The sequence below is a fragment of the Macaca thibetana genome, chromosome X, assembly GCF_024542745.1.
Source record: "Macaca thibetana thibetana isolate TM-01 chromosome X, ASM2454274v1, whole genome shotgun sequence".
Taxonomy (NCBI): Eukaryota; Metazoa; Chordata; class Mammalia; order Primates; family Cercopithecidae; genus Macaca; species Macaca thibetana.
The window spans coordinates 114715119-114737004 of NC_065598.1; the positions used below are offsets into that span (position 1 = coordinate 114715119).

General features: G+C 42.9%; 2 protein-coding genes across 3 annotated transcripts in view; one reads left to right on the forward strand and one right to left on the reverse strand.

The window, feature by feature from the left end:
* NDUFA1 (NADH:ubiquinone oxidoreductase subunit A1) overlaps positions 1-21886 on the forward strand; it is a 970503-nt gene that overhangs the window by 655440 nt on the left and 293177 nt on the right. The window lies entirely within an intron of this gene.
* Positions 2865-21723, reverse strand: NKRF (NFKB repressing factor). Of its 2 annotated transcripts, none has more exons than XM_050776094.1 (3): positions 20660-21723; positions 6888-7018; positions 2865-5828 (listed from the first exon to the last, which is right to left on the reverse strand). In XM_050776094.1, the coding sequence occupies exons 1-3, from the start codon at positions 20923-20925 to the stop codon at positions 3871-3873; spliced, it is 2355 nt and encodes a 784-aa protein (XP_050632051.1). In that variant the 5' UTR covers positions 20926-21723; the 3' UTR covers positions 2865-3870. The 2 variants fall into 2 exon arrangements, with proteins under 2 accessions (XP_050632051.1, XP_050632052.1); XM_050776095.1 differs by lacking the exon at positions 20660-21723 and adding an exon at positions 18373-20579.

Genomic DNA, 21886 nt, shown 5'->3' on the forward strand with positions numbered 1-21886 from the left:
AATCCTATGTAAAATTTGGGAGTACAGATATCCTCAATCACTTTGATTAAACAAAACTCTGCTTTCTTCTGAGGAGCAACCCATCTCATTTTAAAGAGGCAAAGACAATGACTGTAAAAACTACCACCTCTTCGTACTTGTTTGGTTGGGTGGATGGTGCTAAATGAAGTTAAGTCCTCAGGATGCATGTATCCCATTCATCTTTTAAGACATGGTACTTGAAGCCTCAGTATGGAGAAGTACAATCTGCACTAATTACCACATTACTTGGATTGTTTCACCTAGGAGCAATGTCCTTCAATTTGCTTAATATTTTCCCTCAAGTCCATTTCTGCTTCAAAGTAGAACCACATTAAAATTTTCTATTTGGTGGATTAGTTTTGCATTAACTTTTTCATCCTGCTATGTGGCTGAGTGCTTTAAATATTGACACTGTTAATCATACCTGAAAAAATGTAAGGCGAGACTCAGAATGGTCAGGTTTAATAACTTTTTTCTTTTGTACACCTCCTGAGAAACACTATACCCAATCTCTTTCATAGGATAATCTGTTTAAAACCTTACAACAGAGCCAACAAGCTGACCTCCCAAAAACAACATATGCATGGTCAAAGGCACCACAAACCATTCATTTGAACATTTTATGCTAATTGCCTCTTTCTCCCTTTAAACACCACAGGCTACATGTATTGATAACAAAGTTAATGAAAACAAATTTGCACGGTCCCTTTTTCAAATGGCAGTCAGGTTGGAACTTTTCAATTCTGCATGTGCTGATGTGGGGAAGGAGGTATGATGAAGAACCAAAGCTGCAATTAGAATCCTTTATTTAGGACCCATCTCCAGCTCAGGGGTTACTCATAGCAAAGAGAATGCATTGTATACTACTAAAAAAGAATCCCAACAAAAGGCATGACATTTCCATTCATTTTGCAATCAAAGGGGAGGAAAAAAATCCAAAAAGTACATCTGTGACACTAAAAGCTAGATATAAAATGGAAAGCACAGTTAGTTCTTCAGTATAAAAAACAAGTAATCCAAATAAAATTTGAAATTGCTCATGTACCTGTGCAGATTTTATAGAAGGTTTCTGGGTTAAGAATGACTACATTTCAAAGAAAGGGAAAATACAGTAACCAACTGAAAGGGGACAAAATGGAACAACAGCAAGCTTGTCAGCAGCTCATTCATGCCAACGCCATTCTCAACATTATTTTATCCTCAAGCAAGTTTTAGGTGATTTTGCTCTAATTCTGTATCAGTATCACAGATCCTAAGAAGTTAGGCAATCTGGCCCCTCAAATCCAGTAACCAAATTTGTATCTACTTGGCGCAATTATTTGGGAGCCTTCCTAACTGTAATTACCTTAATATTCTGTTCTGTAGGACTCACCTAGACAAACCAGATTCACATTTAACCTTTCCCCGCCTGAAAATCATTTGGGGAAGAAGAAAGAAATCTAAAGAGAGTAATCAGTCCACTTTTCATATCCCTTAATCCCAAAGCCACTCTTACTCAAAGAATTGAAGGCAGGTTTTTTCTAACTCACAAATTCAACCATAGCTTCTGAAGGCTGGTATGAACCTTGTAAATGAAAAACAGAACAAAATTGTAGTCCAGGTGTAGTGGCTCATGCCTGTAATCCTAGCACTTTGGGAGGCTGAAGAGGGTGGGCTGTGTAACTCCAGGAGCTTGAGACCAGAATCCCATTTCCACTAAAAATACAAAAAATTAGCCAGGCCAGGTGGTGTGCACCTGTAGTCCCAGCTACTCCGGAGGCGGAAGTTGCAATGAGCTGAGATTGCGCCACTGCACTCCAGACTGGGTAACCGGAGTGGGACCCTGTCTCAAAAAAAAAAAGAAAAAAAAATTGTAATCCTATAATATCTATAAATATATTGCTTAGTTCTTTTTGCCAATGTTAATATGAAGTGCCAAAATAAAATGTACACCTCATTTCTCTTCCTACCTACATTAAGAAAGGCTATGCACTGTAGAAAGACCGTTAATGGAAAACCATTATCACACTGGTTAGTTACTGTAGATGATTACCAGTTACAGAGATCCAGGTATAAAGGCTAATCCTTTTATGTTTTTTAAGCATTAATTTAACCACAGTGGGCAGCCGCTTAATGTAAAATATAAAAAACAGGGCCGGGCGCGTTGGCTCAAACCTGTAATCCCAGCACTTTGGGAGGCCGAGGTGGGCAGATTGCCTGAGGGTCAGGACTTCAAGACCAGCCTGGTCAACATGGTGAAATCCCGTCTCTACTAAATATACAAAAATCAGCCAGGCGTGGCAGCGGGTGCCTGTAATCCCAGCTACTTGGGAGGTTGACACAGGAGAATCATTTGAATCCAAGAGGTGGAGGCTGCAGTGAGTCGAGACCACACCATTGCACTCCAGCCTGGGCAAGAAGAGCGAAACTCCATCTCAAAAACAAACAAACAAACAAAACAGGGGAAAGGAAATTACGATTTCTTGTTGGCCAATTACATGTCAAGCATGGTGCTAAATGTTTTCAAGCACTGTAAACCACCTAATTGTCCCGAACATCATTTCATTAGAGGTGTCCAATGATCAATGGTAAATTCCCCTGTGCTTTTATGAGGTTATACTTGATTTACCTGAGATACAAAAACAAAATCACATAAAAGGGAGCGGCCTAAGATTTGGTTGAAGCCAGCATGTTGGCCCACAGGAAAAAAGTGATAGTTGACTGATTCCTATCTGTTAAATCCGGACATTCATCCACATGTGCTCTGGGTGCTGAACTATTCTGTGCAAACACCACTTCCGTTCTCCAGAGACCCAGTGCTGCTACAAGGCTGCTGCCCGGAAATGAGCACGCCACCATTCTGATCAACTTTGGCTCCTTTTTATTCAGGAAGCATACACTAATTCTTTTTATACATTTTTTTTTTTACATTCCAGAAATAAGCGAAAATAGCAGTTTTAAATATGTTACAAAGTTGGCTTTTCAGGCTTAATAAGCTTTTTGAGAGAGGGACCAGCCAACTGACCTTTTCATCAAAGCACCAATGTATCTTCAGTCTTTTACCAAGCTCTACCACAGCTGTGGTTGCCTTGGATGTGCTGCACATCCAAACCGTGTGAAAGCTATAATGGAGAGTTGCTGTGAGTCTCTCTGCAAGGCACCAAGAACAAACAGTTCAAGCTTCCTTTCTTCAGATTGAACCAAAGTTTTTGAAACTTTCAACTGCTCTCAAGTAGTGCTCTCTCAGCGTGAAGACTAGAATTTGTTAAAACCCATATATCACAAGATACAGTAAATCACTTCCAATATTCTGGAAATCACATGGTAGAAGTTATAAATAAATGAACACTAAAATTACTTTAAGAAACTTTTACATCATTTAGTTGGTAAGGACATTTACGTGTACAGCACAATTTATTGTTAAACATTCTATAACTGGCTTCACACAAAGATGAAAATAGATTAATACAAAATGATCTGACATTTTCAGTAAATCTGGAATTAAGACTGGATTTTTATTGTAGTCAATATCAACTTTACATATTGTTGCAGGTTGCTGTGCTATGCCCTTTAAAATGAGAATTTCTCGGGGTAAAATTCCATTTGGATATGTGTTCTTGCTTGTCAAACTACTAAAATCTGAGGGACACAGCAATATCAAAGACACAAACAGTAACTGCACAATATCATCTGCTGGATTAAGCTAATACAAGTAGACAGAATTCTTTAGGTTCCAATATCTAATAAACCACTATGTGAAATGAACAAGGTGAGACATCTTATGAATATACTCTGCAACCGGAACATGTAGCATCTCTTTAATTCAAAAATCTGCCTCATTAGGCATTTACAAAATAAATTAGTAAGATCTCAATTTGCTTGAGGCATAACAAGCTCGTAATGGCCCACTTGGCCTTCCTGTTTGAGCTGATCTAGTAGGTCTTCCTTCCGTCTTTTTCTACCTACCACCAGGTACCTATCATGGCCCACCCCATGAGACTTACTCTTAAGACCATACTTCTGGGCAATCTGATGTATTTGCTTCCGTTCGTCATTAGTCAGCTCTCTAGAGAAAGTCAAATCTGTGTGGCTCTCGGAGCGGGCATAGTTTCTGATGATCTGTTCAATATCTCTCTTGGCAATTTTATTCACCCTCTCTACATCCAGACCAAGCCCTTCCCGCTTATGCTGCTCTTTGACTGAGATAGGCTCCCGTATGCCCTCACCAGATTTACCTAAACCACCACCAGTCCAACCCATCTTTCTCAGAAGCTGATTTCCAATGTTATCTTCTTTGATTTGTTGTTTGTAAGCCTCCTCTGCTGAGCGGCCCTGAATTTCATTTCTTGAAATCACATCTTCAACAGCTCCTTTCTTCAAGTTGTTAATGACAGTCGGCTGGGTCTTTTTGAGGGTTTTCACAGCTTCCCCAGCAGCTTCATATTTGACAGTTTTCTTCACCCCAACTGCTTCTGCAATTACTTCACTCTCTAGAATCACTTTGCATTTCCAGCGGAGGCCTGTCATCCTTTCATAGACATACTCAACTGTCATTCGGTTAAACTGAGCTGTGTCATTCAGCGTGCACACGGGATTTGAAGAATTCTCATAAACTACAAGATCCTTTATATCTTTCTTCTTTCCAGATCCTCTGGGTGAAGAGCCTGTATGGCATTGTGAACTTTTGACAGATGGATAAGTGGGCTGTGTTTTTTGAAGAATTTTCAAAGCCTCGTCGGCAGCTGCATGTTTACTTGTTTTCTTGGTTCCATAACCTTCAGCTAAGCAGTGATCTTGTAAAAACACTCGACAACGCCATGTGCGATTTGGCATCATCTCATATTTGTATTCAATTGACATCTTGTTGAATGAGGCAGAATTGTTAAGGATACCAATTGCATCATTTGCATTTTCTGTAATGACAAAATTGGTCCAGTGTTTGGCGGAAGCATTAAAAACTGGCTGCCCGGAAGCATCTTTACCCAGTACCACCAGGTCTTCTGGTGGTTTCAGAGCTGGAGGAAATTCATAGGAGGACATGCCAATCTGACACACCACGAGGTCCTCTCCAAACGTATGTTTGAATTTCCGCCGGACAACTCTAACTTCAATACGTTTCTGCAAGAGTTTTACAGCTAGTTCTGTAGCTCGATCCCTGGACCCATTCTTGCTGCCAGCATAACCTGTAGTTAAGTAGATATTTTGGCATCTAACTTCACAAGCATAGCCATCAGTTAGAAGTTTTTTATTTTTGGGGATGTCAGCAGGAGGAATTTCCTTTAAAGGAGCATATATATACTCAGGATTTGTCTTACATGCCTGAATACAACGAGTTAACATATATGTATAATTAATTTTATCAGATCCAGAAGTCATCTCTGGATTAGAAAGGTTCTTCCAGATTGTTGCCGTTAACTTTTCAATAAAATACTGCTTCTCGGCTACCACGGACTCGGGAAATGTCTGTGATGGTGAAGGCTCAGGAGTTGACTGAGAGTTTGCCTGCTGTGATGTGCTGCTTGGGGCAGGGTTCCCACTGTCAAAATACATGTTGGCTGCTACAGGCTGGTCTTTTGTGAGAATGAATCCTGATGAATCACAATACTGAGAATTCCCATCTTGTATACTGAAAGAGTCTTGAGTATAATCTTGGTAGATGTCTCTTGGCAAGCTGGCAAAATGTGTTTGTTCATTTACCTCTTTTGTTTGAGGGCCATAAGGATCTTCCTGTCTTTCATCTTTTGAACTACTAGCTACAAAATGTACAGGCTCAAAACGAGGTCTCGCATGGAATTTGGAACCGGCTTGCTTTTTAGGAGGATTTTGACCTATAGAATGAGTGAAATTTACAATTCATTAAAATGGGAATATTTCAAAAGAACCAAACAGGAAAATAGTACCAACCATATTATTTGCAAGCTGCATTGTTGGTACAAGATACTTCCATCACAAAAACTTCACATCATTTGGGTGAAGGGACTCAATTATCAATGTAAGATTCCAGCGTAAGGAGGGATGTTCCCTGTCTTTCCACATGTATGGGAAGACCCTTGATAGAAAATATACCATTGAGTCAAGTATGCAGGTCACCACCACACATTACTGGTAGCTGCTTTTGCATCAAATGAGCTAAAGCACAGGTGAAGTGTACTCTTCACTTGTGCTGGAAGGTGAAGTGGACTGGAAGATTGTTCCAGTACAATCTCATACCACCCATGCTGAAAAGCTCACTTAAGGATTGAAAATGGGAAAGATGGTTCTAATGCAAGGCAGATGATGAGCAGAGGCAGTTACAAAGCCTTTCTCTTTTGTATCAGAGGTGAGTGACTCTGTGATGGTGCTTTACATAGTTGTGACTAAAAATCAAAGAAAAAGAATGATCAAAAGTTTTCAACTTCAAAACCTCAGCTCTGACCCATTCATCACAAAAGGGTGTTTGCTCTATTTTCTTTCTAGAACAAACAACAGCTGGAAACTAATGATTTATGTGAGATGCCAAATTTAAAGCTATAGATGAACTCTGATGAGGCTATACTAGACACTAGAGCTTCCTCCCTGTAACACTGCTCAGTAGAAAGCTCGTCCATCCCGGACCCATCCAAGAGGATTTAGGGATTTAGATGCTCAAGTGATCACAGGATAAGATTTTATTTAGAGGGCGGTTCCATGGCATAAATTTCAAGGACTGCATAATAATATGATTTCGATATTCTTAGTTTTCAATTCTATTAAGCATACTCAAAAAAGTGTATATAACTAAAAGCTAAAACTCTTTTACCCGTAAGAACTAATATTACCAATGTTATTTGAAATCATATACCACACTCATACCATTTTTGAAAGCCATGTTTCTTCAAATCCCACCTTTCAGAAACAAGTATACTCACCATCACATGTTGAGAGGTGGCGTTTTTGACCTTTGGAAGGCTTGGACAGCACCAGATCATATGAAGGCATCTCCCCAATATCAATACCTTCAGCCATTTGGAGAATTTTTTCCATCAGGCGTGGGCTGTACCTATTTAAGTTAATATAATCTAGAGTTAAAACAGGTAAGGATGTCTTTTCAAAAAAGCTTCAAAATAAGCCAGTCTCATAATTGCTCCCACAAGACTTTATCAACAGGGTATTTTGGCTATAAAACCAAAGAATCGGCCCTAAAATATTTACCCATCAAATGAATAATTATGTTACTAATTAGGAAATCAAGATTTTTTCAGCATAAGACATACAAATATAAACTCAAAAAATTTTTAGCAAAAACCTTAATTTGAATTGAAAATATCAGTATAAATTCATGATTTGTTTTGATTGTGGTCTCTACCACTTCTCTTGAAATGGAATCAGGGTCCTTAGAGAAGTGGCTGATTCTAAGTCTGTGGCAGGAAATGTCTAAGGTGAGCCTGAGAAATCTTCTAGCACCTAAAACCAAGGAATCTGTCAAAGATCAAAGGGGTTGTGTCAAATGGACTCAGAAGCCAATCTGAATAAACTCATACTGGCAAAGTGAGCCAACTAAAATATCGATAAGAACAATGATGGCAATGGATTGAAACACATCAAATATGTTGAAAATCCATTAGTTCATAATGATACTTACAAACTATTATTGGTCACCTTTGAAGGATGGAAGGAACCATGTCATTATTCTGCAAACAGGTAAATATGAAAGGAAGAAAGCAAACATTTATCCTGCATTTTCCTGTATAAACTGTACTTAGAGCAACCAAAGAGATGATGAGGAAAATATCTTTTAGAGAAGCATTCCAGCTAATAAATGAAGGAACGATGGACTACTACCATTTCGTAACCTATAATAAAATAAAAAACGATCATCAGGCGGGTATGGTGGCTCACACCTGTAATCTCGGCACTTTGGAAGGCCGAAGCAGGTGGATCACTTGAGGTCAGGAGTTCGAGAACAGCCTGGCCAACATAGTGAAACTCCATCTCTACTAAAAATACAAAAATTACCCGGGCATGGTGGTGGACACCTGTAATACCAGCTACTCAGGAGGCTGAGGCAGGAAAACTGCTTGAACCTGGGAGGCAGAGGCTGCAGCGAGCCGAGATTATGCCACTGCACTCCAGCCTGGGCGACAGAGCTAGACTCCATCTCAAAAAAAAAAAAAAAAATCAACCAACCAATCAATCAATCAATGGCTGCTAAACCTATTAGGTGAAAAGCTAATGGAGGAAGAACTCACAGTCAGACCCAAGCAAATATTCTCAACTGATTACTGACAAAGGTGCCAAGGCAATTCAATGGAGGAAGGATAGCCTTCTCAACAAATGGCACCGCAACAAGTGGGCATCCATAGGCAAAACAAAAAACAAACAAACAAAAAAAAAACAAAACTCTACAACCTAAACCTCACACCTTACAAAAAACTAACTCAAAATGCATCATAAACCTAAATGTAAAACTATGAAACTTTTTTTTTTTTTTTTTTTTTGAGACGGAGTCTCGCTGTGTCGCCCAGGCTGGAGTGCAGTGGCCAGATCTCAGCTCACTGCAAGATCTGCCTCCCGGGTTTTTACGCCATTCTCCTGCCTCAGCCTCCCGAGTAGCCGGGACTACAGGCGCCCGCCACCTCGCCCGGCTAGTTTTTTGTATTTTTTAGTAGAGACGGGGTTTCACCGTGTTAGCCAGGATGGTCTCGAACTCCTGACCTCGTGATCCGCCCGTCTCGGCCTCCCAAAGTGCTGGGATTACAGGCTTGAGCCACCGCGCCCGGCCTGAAACTTTTATTGAAAAAAACACAAGAGAAAATCTGTGGGATCTAGAGCTAGGCAAACAGTTCTTAGGCTTGATAGCAAGCATGATCCATCCATAAAGAAACTGGTGATAAAACGGACCTCACTGAAATTAAAAAGTTTTGGCTGGGTGCGGTGGCTCACTCCCATAATCCCAGCACTTTGGGAGGCCAAGGCAGGTGGATTACTTGAGGTCAGGAGTTCAGGACCAGCCTGGCCAACATTGGCAACACCCTCTCTCTACAAAAATAGAAAAAAAAAATAGCTGGGCATGGTGCTACACACCTGCAGTCCAAGCTACTTGGAAGACTGAGGCAGGAGAATCACTCGAACCTGGGAGGTGGAGGTTGCAGTGAGCCGAGATCGCGCCACTGCACTCCAGTCTGGGTCTGGGTGACAGAGCGAGACTCCGTCTCAAAAAAAAAAAAAAAAAAAAAAAAAAAAAAGTAAAAATTTTTGCTCTTGAAAGACTGTGAAGAGGATGAAAAGTCAAGCTGAAGACTGGGAGAAAATAGTTGTAAACCACACACTTGACAAAAGACTAGTACCTAAAACTCAACAGTAAAAAAAAAATCAAATTAAAAAATGAACAAAAGACATAAACAAAATATTTCACCAAAGAGGATAGACAGATTGCAAATAAGCACATGAAAAGATGTTCATCACTAGCCAGCAGGGAAATGCAATTTAAAAATCACAATGAGGTATCACTATACACTTATTAGAATGGCCAAAATAAAAAAGTGACAATGGCTGGGCACGGTAGCTCACGCCTGTAATCCCAGCACTTTGGGAGGCCAAGACGGGTGATTCACGAGGTCAGGAGTTCAAGACCAGCCTGACCAACACGGTGAAATCCCGTCTCTACTAAAAATACAAAAATTAGCTTGGCGTGGTGGCATGTGCCTATAATCACAGCTCCTCAGGAGTATGAGGCAAGAGAATCGCTTGAACCTGGGAGGCAGAGGTTGTAGAGAGCCGGGATTGTGTCACTGCACTGCAGCCTGGGTGACACAGCAAGACTCCGTCTCCAAAAAAAAAAAAAAAGTGACAATACCAAATGCTGGCAAAAATGAGAAGAAACTGGATCACTCAGACATTGCTGCTGGGAATGTAAAATTATACAGTCACTCTGGAAAACAGTTTGGTAGCTGCTTATAAAACCAAACATCAAACTGGGTGCGGTGGCTCACGCTTGTAATCCCAGCACTTTGGGAGGCCAAGGTGGGCGGATTACCTGAGGTCGGGAGTTTGAGACCAGCCTGACCAACATAGAGAAACCCCGTCTCTACTAAAAAGACAAAACTAGTCGGACGTGGTGGCACATGCCTGTAATCCCAGCTACTCGGGAGGCTGAGGCAGAATCGCTTGAACCCAGGAGGCGGACGTTGCAGTGAGCCAAGATTGCACCACTGCACTCCAGCCTGGGCAACAAGAATGAAACTCCGCCTCCAAAAAAAAAAAAAAAAAAAGAAAAAAATCAGTTACCACTTGATCCAGCAATTGCAATTACACTCTTGGACATTTATTGCAGAGAAATGAGAACTTATGTTCACACAAAAACCTGCTTTATTTGTAACAGCCCAAAACTACAATCAACCCAGATGTCCTTCAACAGGTGAATAGTTAGATTCTGGTACAAATACACTATGGAACACTACTTGAGACAAAAAGGAACTTTTTTTTTGAGACAGAGTCTCGCTCTGTCACCCATGCTGGAATGCAATGGTGTGATCTCGGCTCACCGCAACCTCCGTCTCCTGGGTTCAAGTGATTCTCCTGATTCAGTTGCCCAAGTAGCTGGGACTATAAGCATGCATCACCATGCAGGGCTAATTTTTGTATTTTTAGTAAGATACCTGTCTCACTAAGACATGTGAGACTCAACATGTCTCACCATGTTGGCCAGGCTGGTGTCAACCTCCTGACCTCTCCGCCAGCCTCAGCCTTCCAAAGTGCTGGGATTACAGGCATGAGTCACCGCACCCGGCCATCTCTTTGTATTATTTCTTACAGTTGCATGTGAATCTATAATTATCTCAAGAAAAATTTCAGTTTAAAAAGCTGATTGGGGACTTCATCATCTTAATATCACTAAAAGTGGGACAATGAAACATGTACCCCAAGATGTGATACAATAGGACATCACGGCACTATCTAGAAAGCATTATGGCTCTTCAGAGAATTAAACCTGAACCTCATCAAGTTCCTGACTCCCAGAAACATGTGAAACACCACAAGAATGGAACTATCCAACTCCAGAATGAGGGAACAGTATGTGACAGCCCAGTCATCAAATAAATACTGTAGGAGGGAGTGGCTATAGGTTAAAGGAGATGGATCAAATACACTGTATAGACTTTGTATCATGAATGAATCAAACTGTAAAAAGACATTTGAGACAAATGAAGAAAACGACATGAAAGAGGCATTGGGTGATTTTTAAGAAATTACTGTTAATTTTGTTGGACATGAATAATGCAATCGTAACTCTATTTTTAAAAATTCTTATCTGATACAGATGTGTACTGAAGAATGTACAGGTGAAATGATGTCAGGATTTTAAAAAATATACTTCAGACTAGTGCCCACAAAAAGCTAGGGCAGAATAGATGAAGGAAGAAGGGTAGTATGGCAGACTGCTGATGATTGCTGAGTGATGGGTACATGGGATTCATTAAACTCTTTTCTATTTTTGTGTGTTTGAAATTTTAAGACAAAGCTTTAAAATATACAATTAAAAAATGTCTCCTGGCTGGGCACAGTGGTTCATGCCTGTAATCCCAGCACATTGAGAGGTGGAGGTGGGCAGATCACTTGAAGCCAGGAATTCAAGACCAGCCTGGACAACATGGCAAAACACCATCATTTCAAAAATAAAAAAACAAACGAAAAACATAGCCAGGCATGGTGACCCATGCCTGGAGTCCCAGCTACTTGGGAGGCTGAGGTGGGAGGATCACTTGAGCAGGGAAGGTCAAGGCTGCAGTGAGCTGTGATAGCACCACTGCGCTCCAGCCCGGGTGACAGAGTGAGACCCTCTCTCTCTCTCTCTCTCTCTTTTTTTTTTTTTTTTTGAGAGGGAGTCTTGCTCTGTCTCCCAGGCTGGAGTGCAGTGACACAGTATCAGCTCACTGCAACCACCACCTCCTGGGTTCAAGCAATTCTCCTGCCTCAGCCTCCCAAGTAGCTGGGATTACAGGCATGCGCCATCATGCCTAGCTAATTTTTGTATTTTTTTAGTAGAGACGGGGTTTTGCCATGCTGGCCAGGCTGATCTTGAACTCCTGACCTCAGGTAATCCACCCGCCTCAACCTTCCCAAAGTGCTAGGATTACAGCATGAGCAACTGCACCCGGCTGAGACCGACTCTTTTTTTTTTTTTTTTTTCTTTTTTTTAAAAAAAAGGCTCCTTATGAAGATTGACTGCTTGATAGAATAACATTTTACTACAGAGAAACAGAAACAGGAGCTCAAGTGAAGTGTTTGTTATCACGGTTACCTGTTCTCCCTTCCTACCTTCAGAGCCTTCCCCAGCCTAGGACCAAAAAAGAGATTTCTGGTAGCATTTGGGAAGAAAGTTCTGAAAATGAGTAACTATCACACCTTTACATGAATCAGTTCTAAACCAGAAGGAGGGTAACATTTTCCATTTTCAGCAGAACAGGTTGCACACCCATCACGTATCATTCCACGCAAAACAGAAGTCAAGGCACGGTGGCCTCCCCGACAGATTGCTGGAAGCTAGCTCAGTTGTAACCTGCACTTTCTATTGACAACTGTTGCTGCTAAAGCTAGCACGAGTATTTAAATACCAAGAGTAATTTTATCTTCATTGACTCTTATCTGAACATCAGAAAGCACAGTCTAAAACACAATATGGCTGGGCAGGGTGGCTCACACCTATAATCCCAATGCTTTGGGAGGCTGGGGTGGGCAGATCACCTGAGGTCAGGAGTTCAAGACCAGCCTGGCCAACATGGTGAAACCCCGTCTCTACTAAAAACACAAAAATTAGCCAGGCATGGTGGCAGGTGCCTGTAATCCCAGCTACTTGGGAGGCTGAGGCAGGAGAATCACTTGAACCTGGGAGGCGGAGGTTGCAGTGAGCTGAGATGGCACCACTGCACTCCAGTCTGGACGACAAGAGCGAGACTCTGTCTCAAAAATAATTAAAATAAAATAAAATAAACACAATACATTCTACATATCACTTCCATTCAAACTGGGGAGTCCCATTTCCAAAATATGAGATAAAAACAAAAGCCGGGCACATGTGGCTCACACCTGTAATCTCAACACTCTGGGAGGCCAAGGCAGGTGGATCACCTGAGGTCGGGAATTCGAGACCAGCCTGACCAACATAGACAAATCCTGTCTCTACTAAAAATACAAAAATTAGCCGGGTGTGATGGCACATGCCTGTAATCCCAGCTACTTGGGAGGCTGAGACAGGAGAATCGCTTGAACCCGGGAGGCAGAGGTTGCAGTGAGCCGAGATTACGCCATTGCACTCCAGCCTGGGCAGCAAGAGTAAAACTCCATCTCAAAAACAAAAAAAAAACACCATGAAAATGAGATGAGTCTATACATCTTAAACTACTAATCCCACGCCTGTTACCAAAAGTGGCCCTACAACCAGGCAACTTACCTTGAATTCCAGTCAATATTCTCCAGACCTTCAGTTAGAGCCTGATTCCAAGTACAGTGTACAACTGCGAATGGCATATATGTCTTACGGTGTGATGCACTTAGGGCTCACTCATTCATGCTCACTTTTCTCAGGTTTCTTCCAGCATTAGTAATTACTCTACCTACTTACTATACCCTATTCATTACATCTGCCACAAAATTCAACTTCACCCATAGGCCATAAAAATAAGTCTTTGCATAGGTTGCTGATACAGTTCTCTGTCCTTTGCTATGAAGTCATAATACTGAAGAAGCCCAGCCAGCTTGAACAATAATGAAAAAGACTATATAGTACCTAACAAACACTTCACTATTCAAAGAACAATGTAAATATGAATCTGGAGTGTTTAGTAAGACCACGAGGCTTCTACAATTATTCAGAGTAGCTATCCAAAGATAAAAAAGTGGTGCCACATATTTAAAGTAAGCCAAGGCAGTAAAGCTTTTATTATTCAGTTTCTCCAGAGTCTATTTTTTAATAGTATGTTTTAAAGTAACACGTTTAACACCAGGAATTTTAGAAAATCCACCAAGAAAAGCACCTACATTCCCAACCACTGGCCGGGAGCGGTGGCTCACACCTGTAATCCTAACACTCTGGGAGACCAAGGCAAGAGGATCACTTAAGCCCAGGAGTTCGAGATCAGCCTGGGCAACATGGCAAGACCCTGTCTCTACAAAGGGAAAAAAAAAAAAAGCTGGACATGGTGGCATACACCTGTAATCCCAACTACTCAAATCACTTGAGCCTAGGAAGTTGAGGCTACAGTGAGCTGTGATCACACCACTGCACTCCAGCCTGGGTGACAGAGTGAGAACCTATCTCAAAAATAGTAATAATAACTCCAACTACTGATAACTTCATCAACATGTTGGGTTTTTTTTTTTTAACTAATCTTTTTTTTTTTTTTTTGAGACTGAGTCTTACTCTATTGCCCAGGCAATGGCGTGATCTTGGCTCACTGCAGCCTCCGCCTCCTCGGTTCAAGGGATTCTCCTGTCTCAGCCTCCCAAGTAGCTGGGATTACAGGAGCACACCATCACACCCAGCTAATTTTTGTATTTTTAGTAGAGACTGGGTTTCACCATGTTGGCCATGCTGGTCTCGAACTCCTGACCTCGTGATCTGCCTGCCTCAGCCTCCCAATTTGGTGCTGGGATTACAGGTGTGAGCCATCGCGTCCCGGCCATGTTGAGGTTTATTTTTTAATGTTTTTTCTGTGTTTTCCATAACTCCCCATCACTATCAGGTCATCTATGTTGATTTGAAATCTGGTGGGGGTTTTCTGTTAATTTACTGTACCATAAGCCTTTTCTCCACATCATTACCACGTGAGTTTTAATGGTTATACACTATTCGTATTATTGAATAAAATGTAAGATATCATTAAGGCAAGTCTAATATAGTAATTTTTTAAGATGCACACGTACTATATTTTTAAGTCTGCTAAGTTACCCTTTAGATTATAAATGCTTAAAAAAGAAAACCAGGCCAGGCATGGGGGCTCATGCCTGTAATCCCAGCACTTTGGGAGGCCGAGGCAGGCAGATCACTTGAGGCTAGGAGTTCAAGACCAGCCTGGACAACATGGTGAAACCCTGTCTCTATTAAAAATACAAAAATTAGCCAGTCGTGGTGGCGTGCGCCTGTAGACCCAGCTACACAGGAGGCTGAGGCAAGAGAATCGCTTGAACCCGGGAGGCGGAGGTTGCAGTGAGCTGATACCACAGGCTGCACTCCAGCCTGGGTGACAGAGCGAGACTGTCTCAAAAGAAAAAGAAAAAAAAAAGAATCCCAAAATTCTGAGGTCTATGGTTCTCAAAAGTAGCTGATAGTATACCAAGCTTTTGGAAACCAGGATGTGACTCAACTATCCCACCATATCTAGCACATAAAAAGATGATTTCTAATGAACAAAAACATCTGTCTTCGTAAGTTTTACATCTCTGGACACAAAACAGGTGCATATATATGCGTACCTATGAATAACATAAACCACTATAATATACAATGGCAGGTGAAATTTAATAAATATTCAGCAATAGATGCTTACAAACTTTTTTTTTTTTTTTTTTTTTTTTGAGACGGACTCTCGATCTGGCGCCCAGGCTGAAGTGCAGTGATGCTATCTCGGCTCATTGTAACCCCTGCCTCCCAGGTTCAAGTGATTCTCCCAACTCAGCCTCCCGAGTAGCTGGGACTACAAGCACCCATCATCACGCCTGATAGAGATGGAGTTTTACCACATTGGCCAGGCTGGTCTCAAACTCCTGACCTCACGTGATCTGCCCGCCTCAGGTTCCCAAAGTGCTGGGATTACAGGCATGGGCCACCAGGCACAGCCTTTTTATAAAACTTTAAAAAAATATATTAAACTGTTCTACTAAGTTCAAATAAAAAAGCTGAGATTTGAAAATTAAGCAAAGATTAAGGTTTCCAAGTATAAAATTGTTTATTCAAAACTATTCATAAGGAAAACTAATTAAAAAAAAAAAAAAAACTATTCATAAGACTTGGGCCGGAGCCTGGTGGAATGGCTCATGCCTGTAATCCCAGTGCTTTGGAAGACCCAGGTGGGCGGATCACCTGAGGTCAGGACCAGCCTGGCCAACATGGTGAAACCCTGTCTCTACTGAAAATACAAACAAAATTAGCTGGGTGTGGTGGTGCACGCCTGTAATCCCAGCTACTTGGAAGGTGGAGGCAGGAGAATGGCTTGAACTTGGGAGGCGGAGGCTGCACTAAGCTGAGATCACGCCATTGCACTTCAGCCTGGGTGACAGAGCAAGGCTCTCTCAAAAACAAAAAACAAAAAACAAAAAACACGCTGGCCACAGTGGCTCATGCCTGTAATCCCAGCACTTTGGGAGGCCAAGGTGGGCGGATCACCTGAGGTCAGGAGTTCCAGACCAGCCTGACCAACATGGAGAAACCCTGTCTCCACTAAAATACAAAATTAGTCAGGTGTGGTGGTGCACGCCTGTAATCCCAGCTACTAGGGAGGCTGAGGCAGGAGAATCACTTGAACTCAGGAGGTGGAGGTTGTGGTGAGCTGAGATCGCGCCATTGCACTCCAGCCTGGGAAACAAGAGCGAAATACTGTCACAAAAAAAAAAAAAAAAAAAAGAAAGAAAGAAAGAAAGAAAAGGAAAGAAAAGAGAAGAGAAAAGAAAAAGAAAAAAAGACTCAGACCAGGCACGGTGGCTCACTCCTGTAATCCCAGCACTTTGGGAGGCCAAGGCAGGTGGATCACTTGAGCTCAGGAGTTCAAGATCAGCCTGAGCCACACAGGGAAACCCCATCTTTATTAAAACAACAACAACAACAACAACAACAACAATTAATGAGACTCCTGACATCATAAGTGAATAACATATACCCAGATTACTGATAATCTTTCAAAAGCTCCCACACCCATTTAATTAGCTAGTGATTGCTGCACTCTCCCTACTATGTGCACAGTTTTGCAACATGAGCCCAGCCAGCATCTACCTTCCAAACACCAGTCTTGTATCAACCAGGAAGAGACAAATAAGGGAGCAAAGCTGGTTTCATTTTAAGGTATATTTTATCTATTAATTAATGTCTCATCAAAGGTAAATAGTAGGCCAGGATTCTCCTTCTAATCTTATTGATCAACGACTGGAAAACTAAATGCCCCAGTTAATCAAACTGCTTTATTAAATATAAAGACACTATCTACAATTTTAAGTAAAAATCACACAGTTCTTTAGGCATTCATATGTACAATTATTTAAGTGCTGCAGGTGTAGTTGGTCAGAAAACTGAACTAATTTTTCACTAGCCACAAATCTTAGAAATTGCTTGCAGAAAAAATTCTTGGTTAAGTTGTTTACTTGAACGGAACAGACAAATGAAAAAACGAAGTGAAACAATTTTAGCCATTTGAGCTTTCTGGTTGCCTGGACAATGAGGGAGAAAATGATTAAAAAACAGAATAGAAACATTTTTATTTTATCCTAAAAAGCAGTGGTTCTGAGAGTGCTGTTCTCTGGATCAGCAACATCGGCATCACCTGGGAACTTGTCAAAAATACAAATTGTGAGGTCCCACCTCAGACCTACCCAGTCAGACACCCTGGGGCTGGGACCCAGCAATCTGTTTCAACAAGCCTAACAGGTGATTTTGATGTGTACTTAAGTTTGAAAACCCCAGTTACAGAGTCAAGAAGATACCCAAATTTGTTCTGTGGAAATTGCCACCATCACCAAAAGGAATGAAATATGTTCTGTTTCCCTGCACATTTGAGTTCCTCCTGGCTTGGTCTTATGATGAAGGAATTTTCAAAGATTTATTTGACCTAGAAGTTTATTTCAGCCCCAAGTAAAATGGAACACAAAACATTTTGCCAGAGGGAAAAAAGAGCAAGGAAATTCCTCTTTGCTATTGGTTCACAGCCTGTTCCAAAAGTCAAGTGATAAACCTTGAGCAACAAATCAACAATTTAAGGCCAGGTGCAGTGACTCACTGCTGTAATCCCAGCACTTTGGGAAGCCAAGGCAGGCGGATCACCTGAGTCCAGGAGTTCGAGACCAGCCTGGCCAAAATGGCGAAACCCCGTCTCTACCAAAAATACAAAAATGAGCCAGGTGTAGTGGTGCATGCCCGCAATCCCAGCTACTCAGGAGACTGAGACATGAGAATAGATTGAACACAGGAGGTGGGGGTTGCAGTGAGCCGAGATCATGCCACCGCACTCCTGCCTGGGCGACAGAGCAAGACTCTGTCTCAAAAAAAAAAAAAAAAAAAAGAAAAAGAATTAACAATATAAGTTTAGAAAGAGCTATTTCACCATGTATTCTGCAGTTCACTTGAGAGAAGAGTATTCTGTCACAGAAAACAAGAACTCTGCCAACATCTACATTAACATCAACAAGTATTGGAACACAAGTTTTACCCACCTGAAGATGAGAGGTAACATAAAGCCCATCTAAAGTGGAAGACTGCACTTGGTCCCTAGCTTCCAAGATTCTTCATTGGCCCTTCCCTTTCTCCTATATGGAAGCTATCAGATATAATGCAAACATTACTTTTCAGTTAAGCTATTTGATAATGTAATGGCAATTCTTGTATTAACTAAACTGACTTAGCTACAATGTAACATGGTGACTATAGCATACATAGTATCCACAGATGCACCTGAGTGCACACACAACAGCCTGCAATGCTTGAGCCTTTAACACCAACTACCATTGGCCTACTTTGTGTTTTTAATGCCCTGCTTATGTACAAGGGTGTTGTTCTTGGAATTAAATCCTGAGATATAGTGATGTGGCTTATGTCAGTTACTTGCTTTCACTCATGATCCATCCTTCCCAAATATGGCAGCTGTGGCTCAGTGGAAAGAGCATCAGTCTGGGCATCAGAAGACCTGGGTCCTAGCCCCAGCTGTAAGACCTTGGACACGTCACTTAACTTCTTGGCCTCCACTGATTTAGCAGTAAAAATGAGACGCCACCTGATCCCCCAGGTTGTTGTAGGAAATGAAATAAATATTTAAAATGTGTTATACATCATAAAGCTGTATACATCCATTCACTCCACACACATTTATTGAGCAGCTATTATTTAGCAGGCAATCTTCTAGGCACTGAGGATAAAGGTGTAAACAAGAAAGCAAACTCCCTATCCCTAAGGAAGCTTCCATTCTAGTGGGAAGATTTATTAACACAAAGGACGGTTACCCTCATTCAAGTTTTTGTTTTTATTGTATTTTAAGGATTCAGATTCCCGACGGCCTTCTGTGATATGATGGAGACTTATGATTATAGGATAAAGGTAACTTTTGAACTCAAGAACAACATTGTTAGGCAAAGGTCAAGTAGATTTATCTGACTTGTTTAATAACTAAGGCTTCCTCAGTTGTAACCAGTTCCTCCTAATCATTATCTCTGGTGGTAGAAATTATGCTAACCTACAGAAGACAAAAAAAATAAATTTATGTGATGAGAGCAAAGTATATCACACTGAATGCCATGTTCAATAATTAAGGGCAGGAGTAGACAATCCTTTTTCTGCATCTGTTACAGTCACTCCTGGAACTGAACTGGCCAAAATTGACATGATCATATTCCAGAATTTCTCACCCTTCCTGATAAAAAACAAACAAACAAACTATGATTGCAGGAATGTCGAAAGAAGTCGTCTCCCAGTCTATCAAAGGAATGAGTAGTATAGGGCCGATTTAGGGGTTCTGAAGGACAGAGGTCCAAGCAGCCTGCTCAAAAAAAAAAAAAAAAGAACTGCGTTGGAACCATACTGCAGTCTCCATTCAATGCAAAGAGCTTTCAAAGAGGCCTGTTCAAAACGTCACCAGGTTCTAGGAAAGGGGGGAAAAACAAACAAACACACACCCCCACCACACACACACACACACACCCACCCACCACACACACACACACACCACTAAAACCACACACACACACACACACACACACCCCTAAAACCTCACTCAGAGCCAAATGTTAATCCTTCTGATCCCATTTAGGGTAAAAAGAGGGCAATCCATTTTTACAGTAGATATATCCATTTCTTTGTTTGAGTCCAGACACATTATGCGCAAATCTACAAGCAAGGCTGACGCTGCTGCGGCTCTGAGAGCTGATACGTACCGCCTCCCCAGGAGAAGACAGTAAGACCCTGCTAGGGGCTGCAAGTAGAGGGGGGTGTTTTATTTAAGGGGAATGGAAAAAGAGAGTGGTCAGGAGGAGACTAGAACAGTGGGGTCCCCTCGCCCTTCCCCCACAACCCCAACTGTCGAATATATTCTCTGCGGATACTGCATGCTTGGAAGGCCCTACGCAGGTCCGAGATGCTGCTATTCATCATTTCCCACGTCCTCTAATACCGCCACCAACTACAACGACCATCTCTCAATAATCCTCTTCTAGGCGCTGCTTCATCTCCATCCCTGGTCCTGGAGAGTCCGCTTCCGCGATCTCTGCGCCCTACTAGCTGTTATGTCATGCCCAGCCACCACAGTCGGCCACCCCACCCCCAGGGCAAGAGTGATCCCTCTAGTGCCCTCCAGCACCTCCAAATATCCAGCCTCCAAGCTATCCTACGCATCCCGCCCCCGTCCCTATCCCAACCACCATCATCGATCCCTCCCCACCGCAGTCCCTAACCCGATCCCCCATCACCCATCTCTCACCCCCGTCCCTAACCCGACACCCACACCTTACTCACCTGCAGCCCAGGAAGACGTGGTTGGTCCAGGCGGCGGAGAGGGCGAGGAGCTGGTCGAGGGCAGCCCCGGGATAGCTGTGCAGGTGCCGACAGATGAAGCTGCGCCGCAGAGCCCACTGCCAGTCACTTTCGTGGCTATAGCGCCACTGCTCCAGCACTGGCTCGGGCGGGGGCGGCGGGAGGGGCGGCAGCGGCGGCGGCGGGAGGGGGGGCAGCGGCGGCGGCGACAGGAAGTCGCCCCCCAACAGCAGACGTCCTCCAGCCATCTTCTCCGCCCCCAAGCAGGGACCCCAGGGACGAAGCCGACTACGGAACGCGAGCTAGGTAGCTAGCAAGCGGGCGGAAACGGGGGGCCTGTGGGAGGGGCCGGGTAAGGAGGCGCGCGCTGAAGGGCGAAGATCAACTCTCGGGGGGACTGGAGTGTGTGCGTGGGGGCCACCGTTAGGAGGAAAAGAGGAGCACGAGCTCGCGTCCCGACACCGGGGTGCACGTCCGCTGCACTCCTCCAACTCGTGGAGGAGCAGAAGGGCTTCCGCCGCACTCACGCGCGAGCCGGGGAGGCCGAGTGAGGCTCCGCACCTCCACGGATCCGCAGACCCACGCACTGCGCGGAGAGCGATAAAAGACCCCAGCACGCTCTGCTCCCCTCCTCTAGGTTCTAGCCTACCTACCCGCGTGCCGTCCGGGGTTGTGAGGCCAGTGCGCTTGCGCCGCGGCTGTTCCCTAACTTCCAAATCCCGTCGCAGAATCTCGCGCGACGTACTTTTTTCCCTCCAGTGACGACTACGGGCCTTTGACGCACTACGGTGACAAGCAGAGGGCGGGGACTCTAGAAAGGGAATTTAGGAAGGTTCTCTGAGGTTCGAGAATATGGTTAGAAGGTGCCCTCAGGTAGCCGTTGTTAGCCCACGGCTCGTCTGACGCTTTTCCCTGGATTTCTAAGCGGCGCGACAGTGAGACCATGTTCCTTGTAAGGGCTTTAGGTCTGCAATGGACTTTACATTAAAACAAAACAAAACAGGCAGCTCCCCGAGGTGCCTTTTCTTCAGAGTAGCTTGAAATGCTCTGTGCATCATGCATCATTAGCTCTGTGTAATAGCTTACTGCGAAAACGTACTAAAAATGAAACACTTGCAAAGAAAATCATCCACAGCGCCGCTTCTCAAGTTAGCCACTTTCAAGTCCCTACTGCATCCCAATTACGAACACAGACACTGTTTACACAGT

What these genes read in the sequence shown, in the direction of transcription:
- NKRF (XM_050776094.1), bottom strand. Translation starts at nt 20,925, where the DNA reads ATGGCTGGAGGACGTCTGCTGTTGGGGGGCGACTTCCTGTCGCCGCCG. An exon ending in CACGTCTTCCTGGGCTGCAG is followed by an intron (nt 7,019 to 20,659) that starts GTGAGTAAGGTG and finishes TAACTTAAATAG; the next exon opens with GTACAGCCCACGCCTGATGG. An exon ending in CCACCTCTCAACATGTGATG is followed by an intron (nt 5,829 to 6,887) that starts GTGAGTATACTT and finishes CTCATTCTATAG; the next exon opens with GTCAAAATCCTCCTAAAAAG.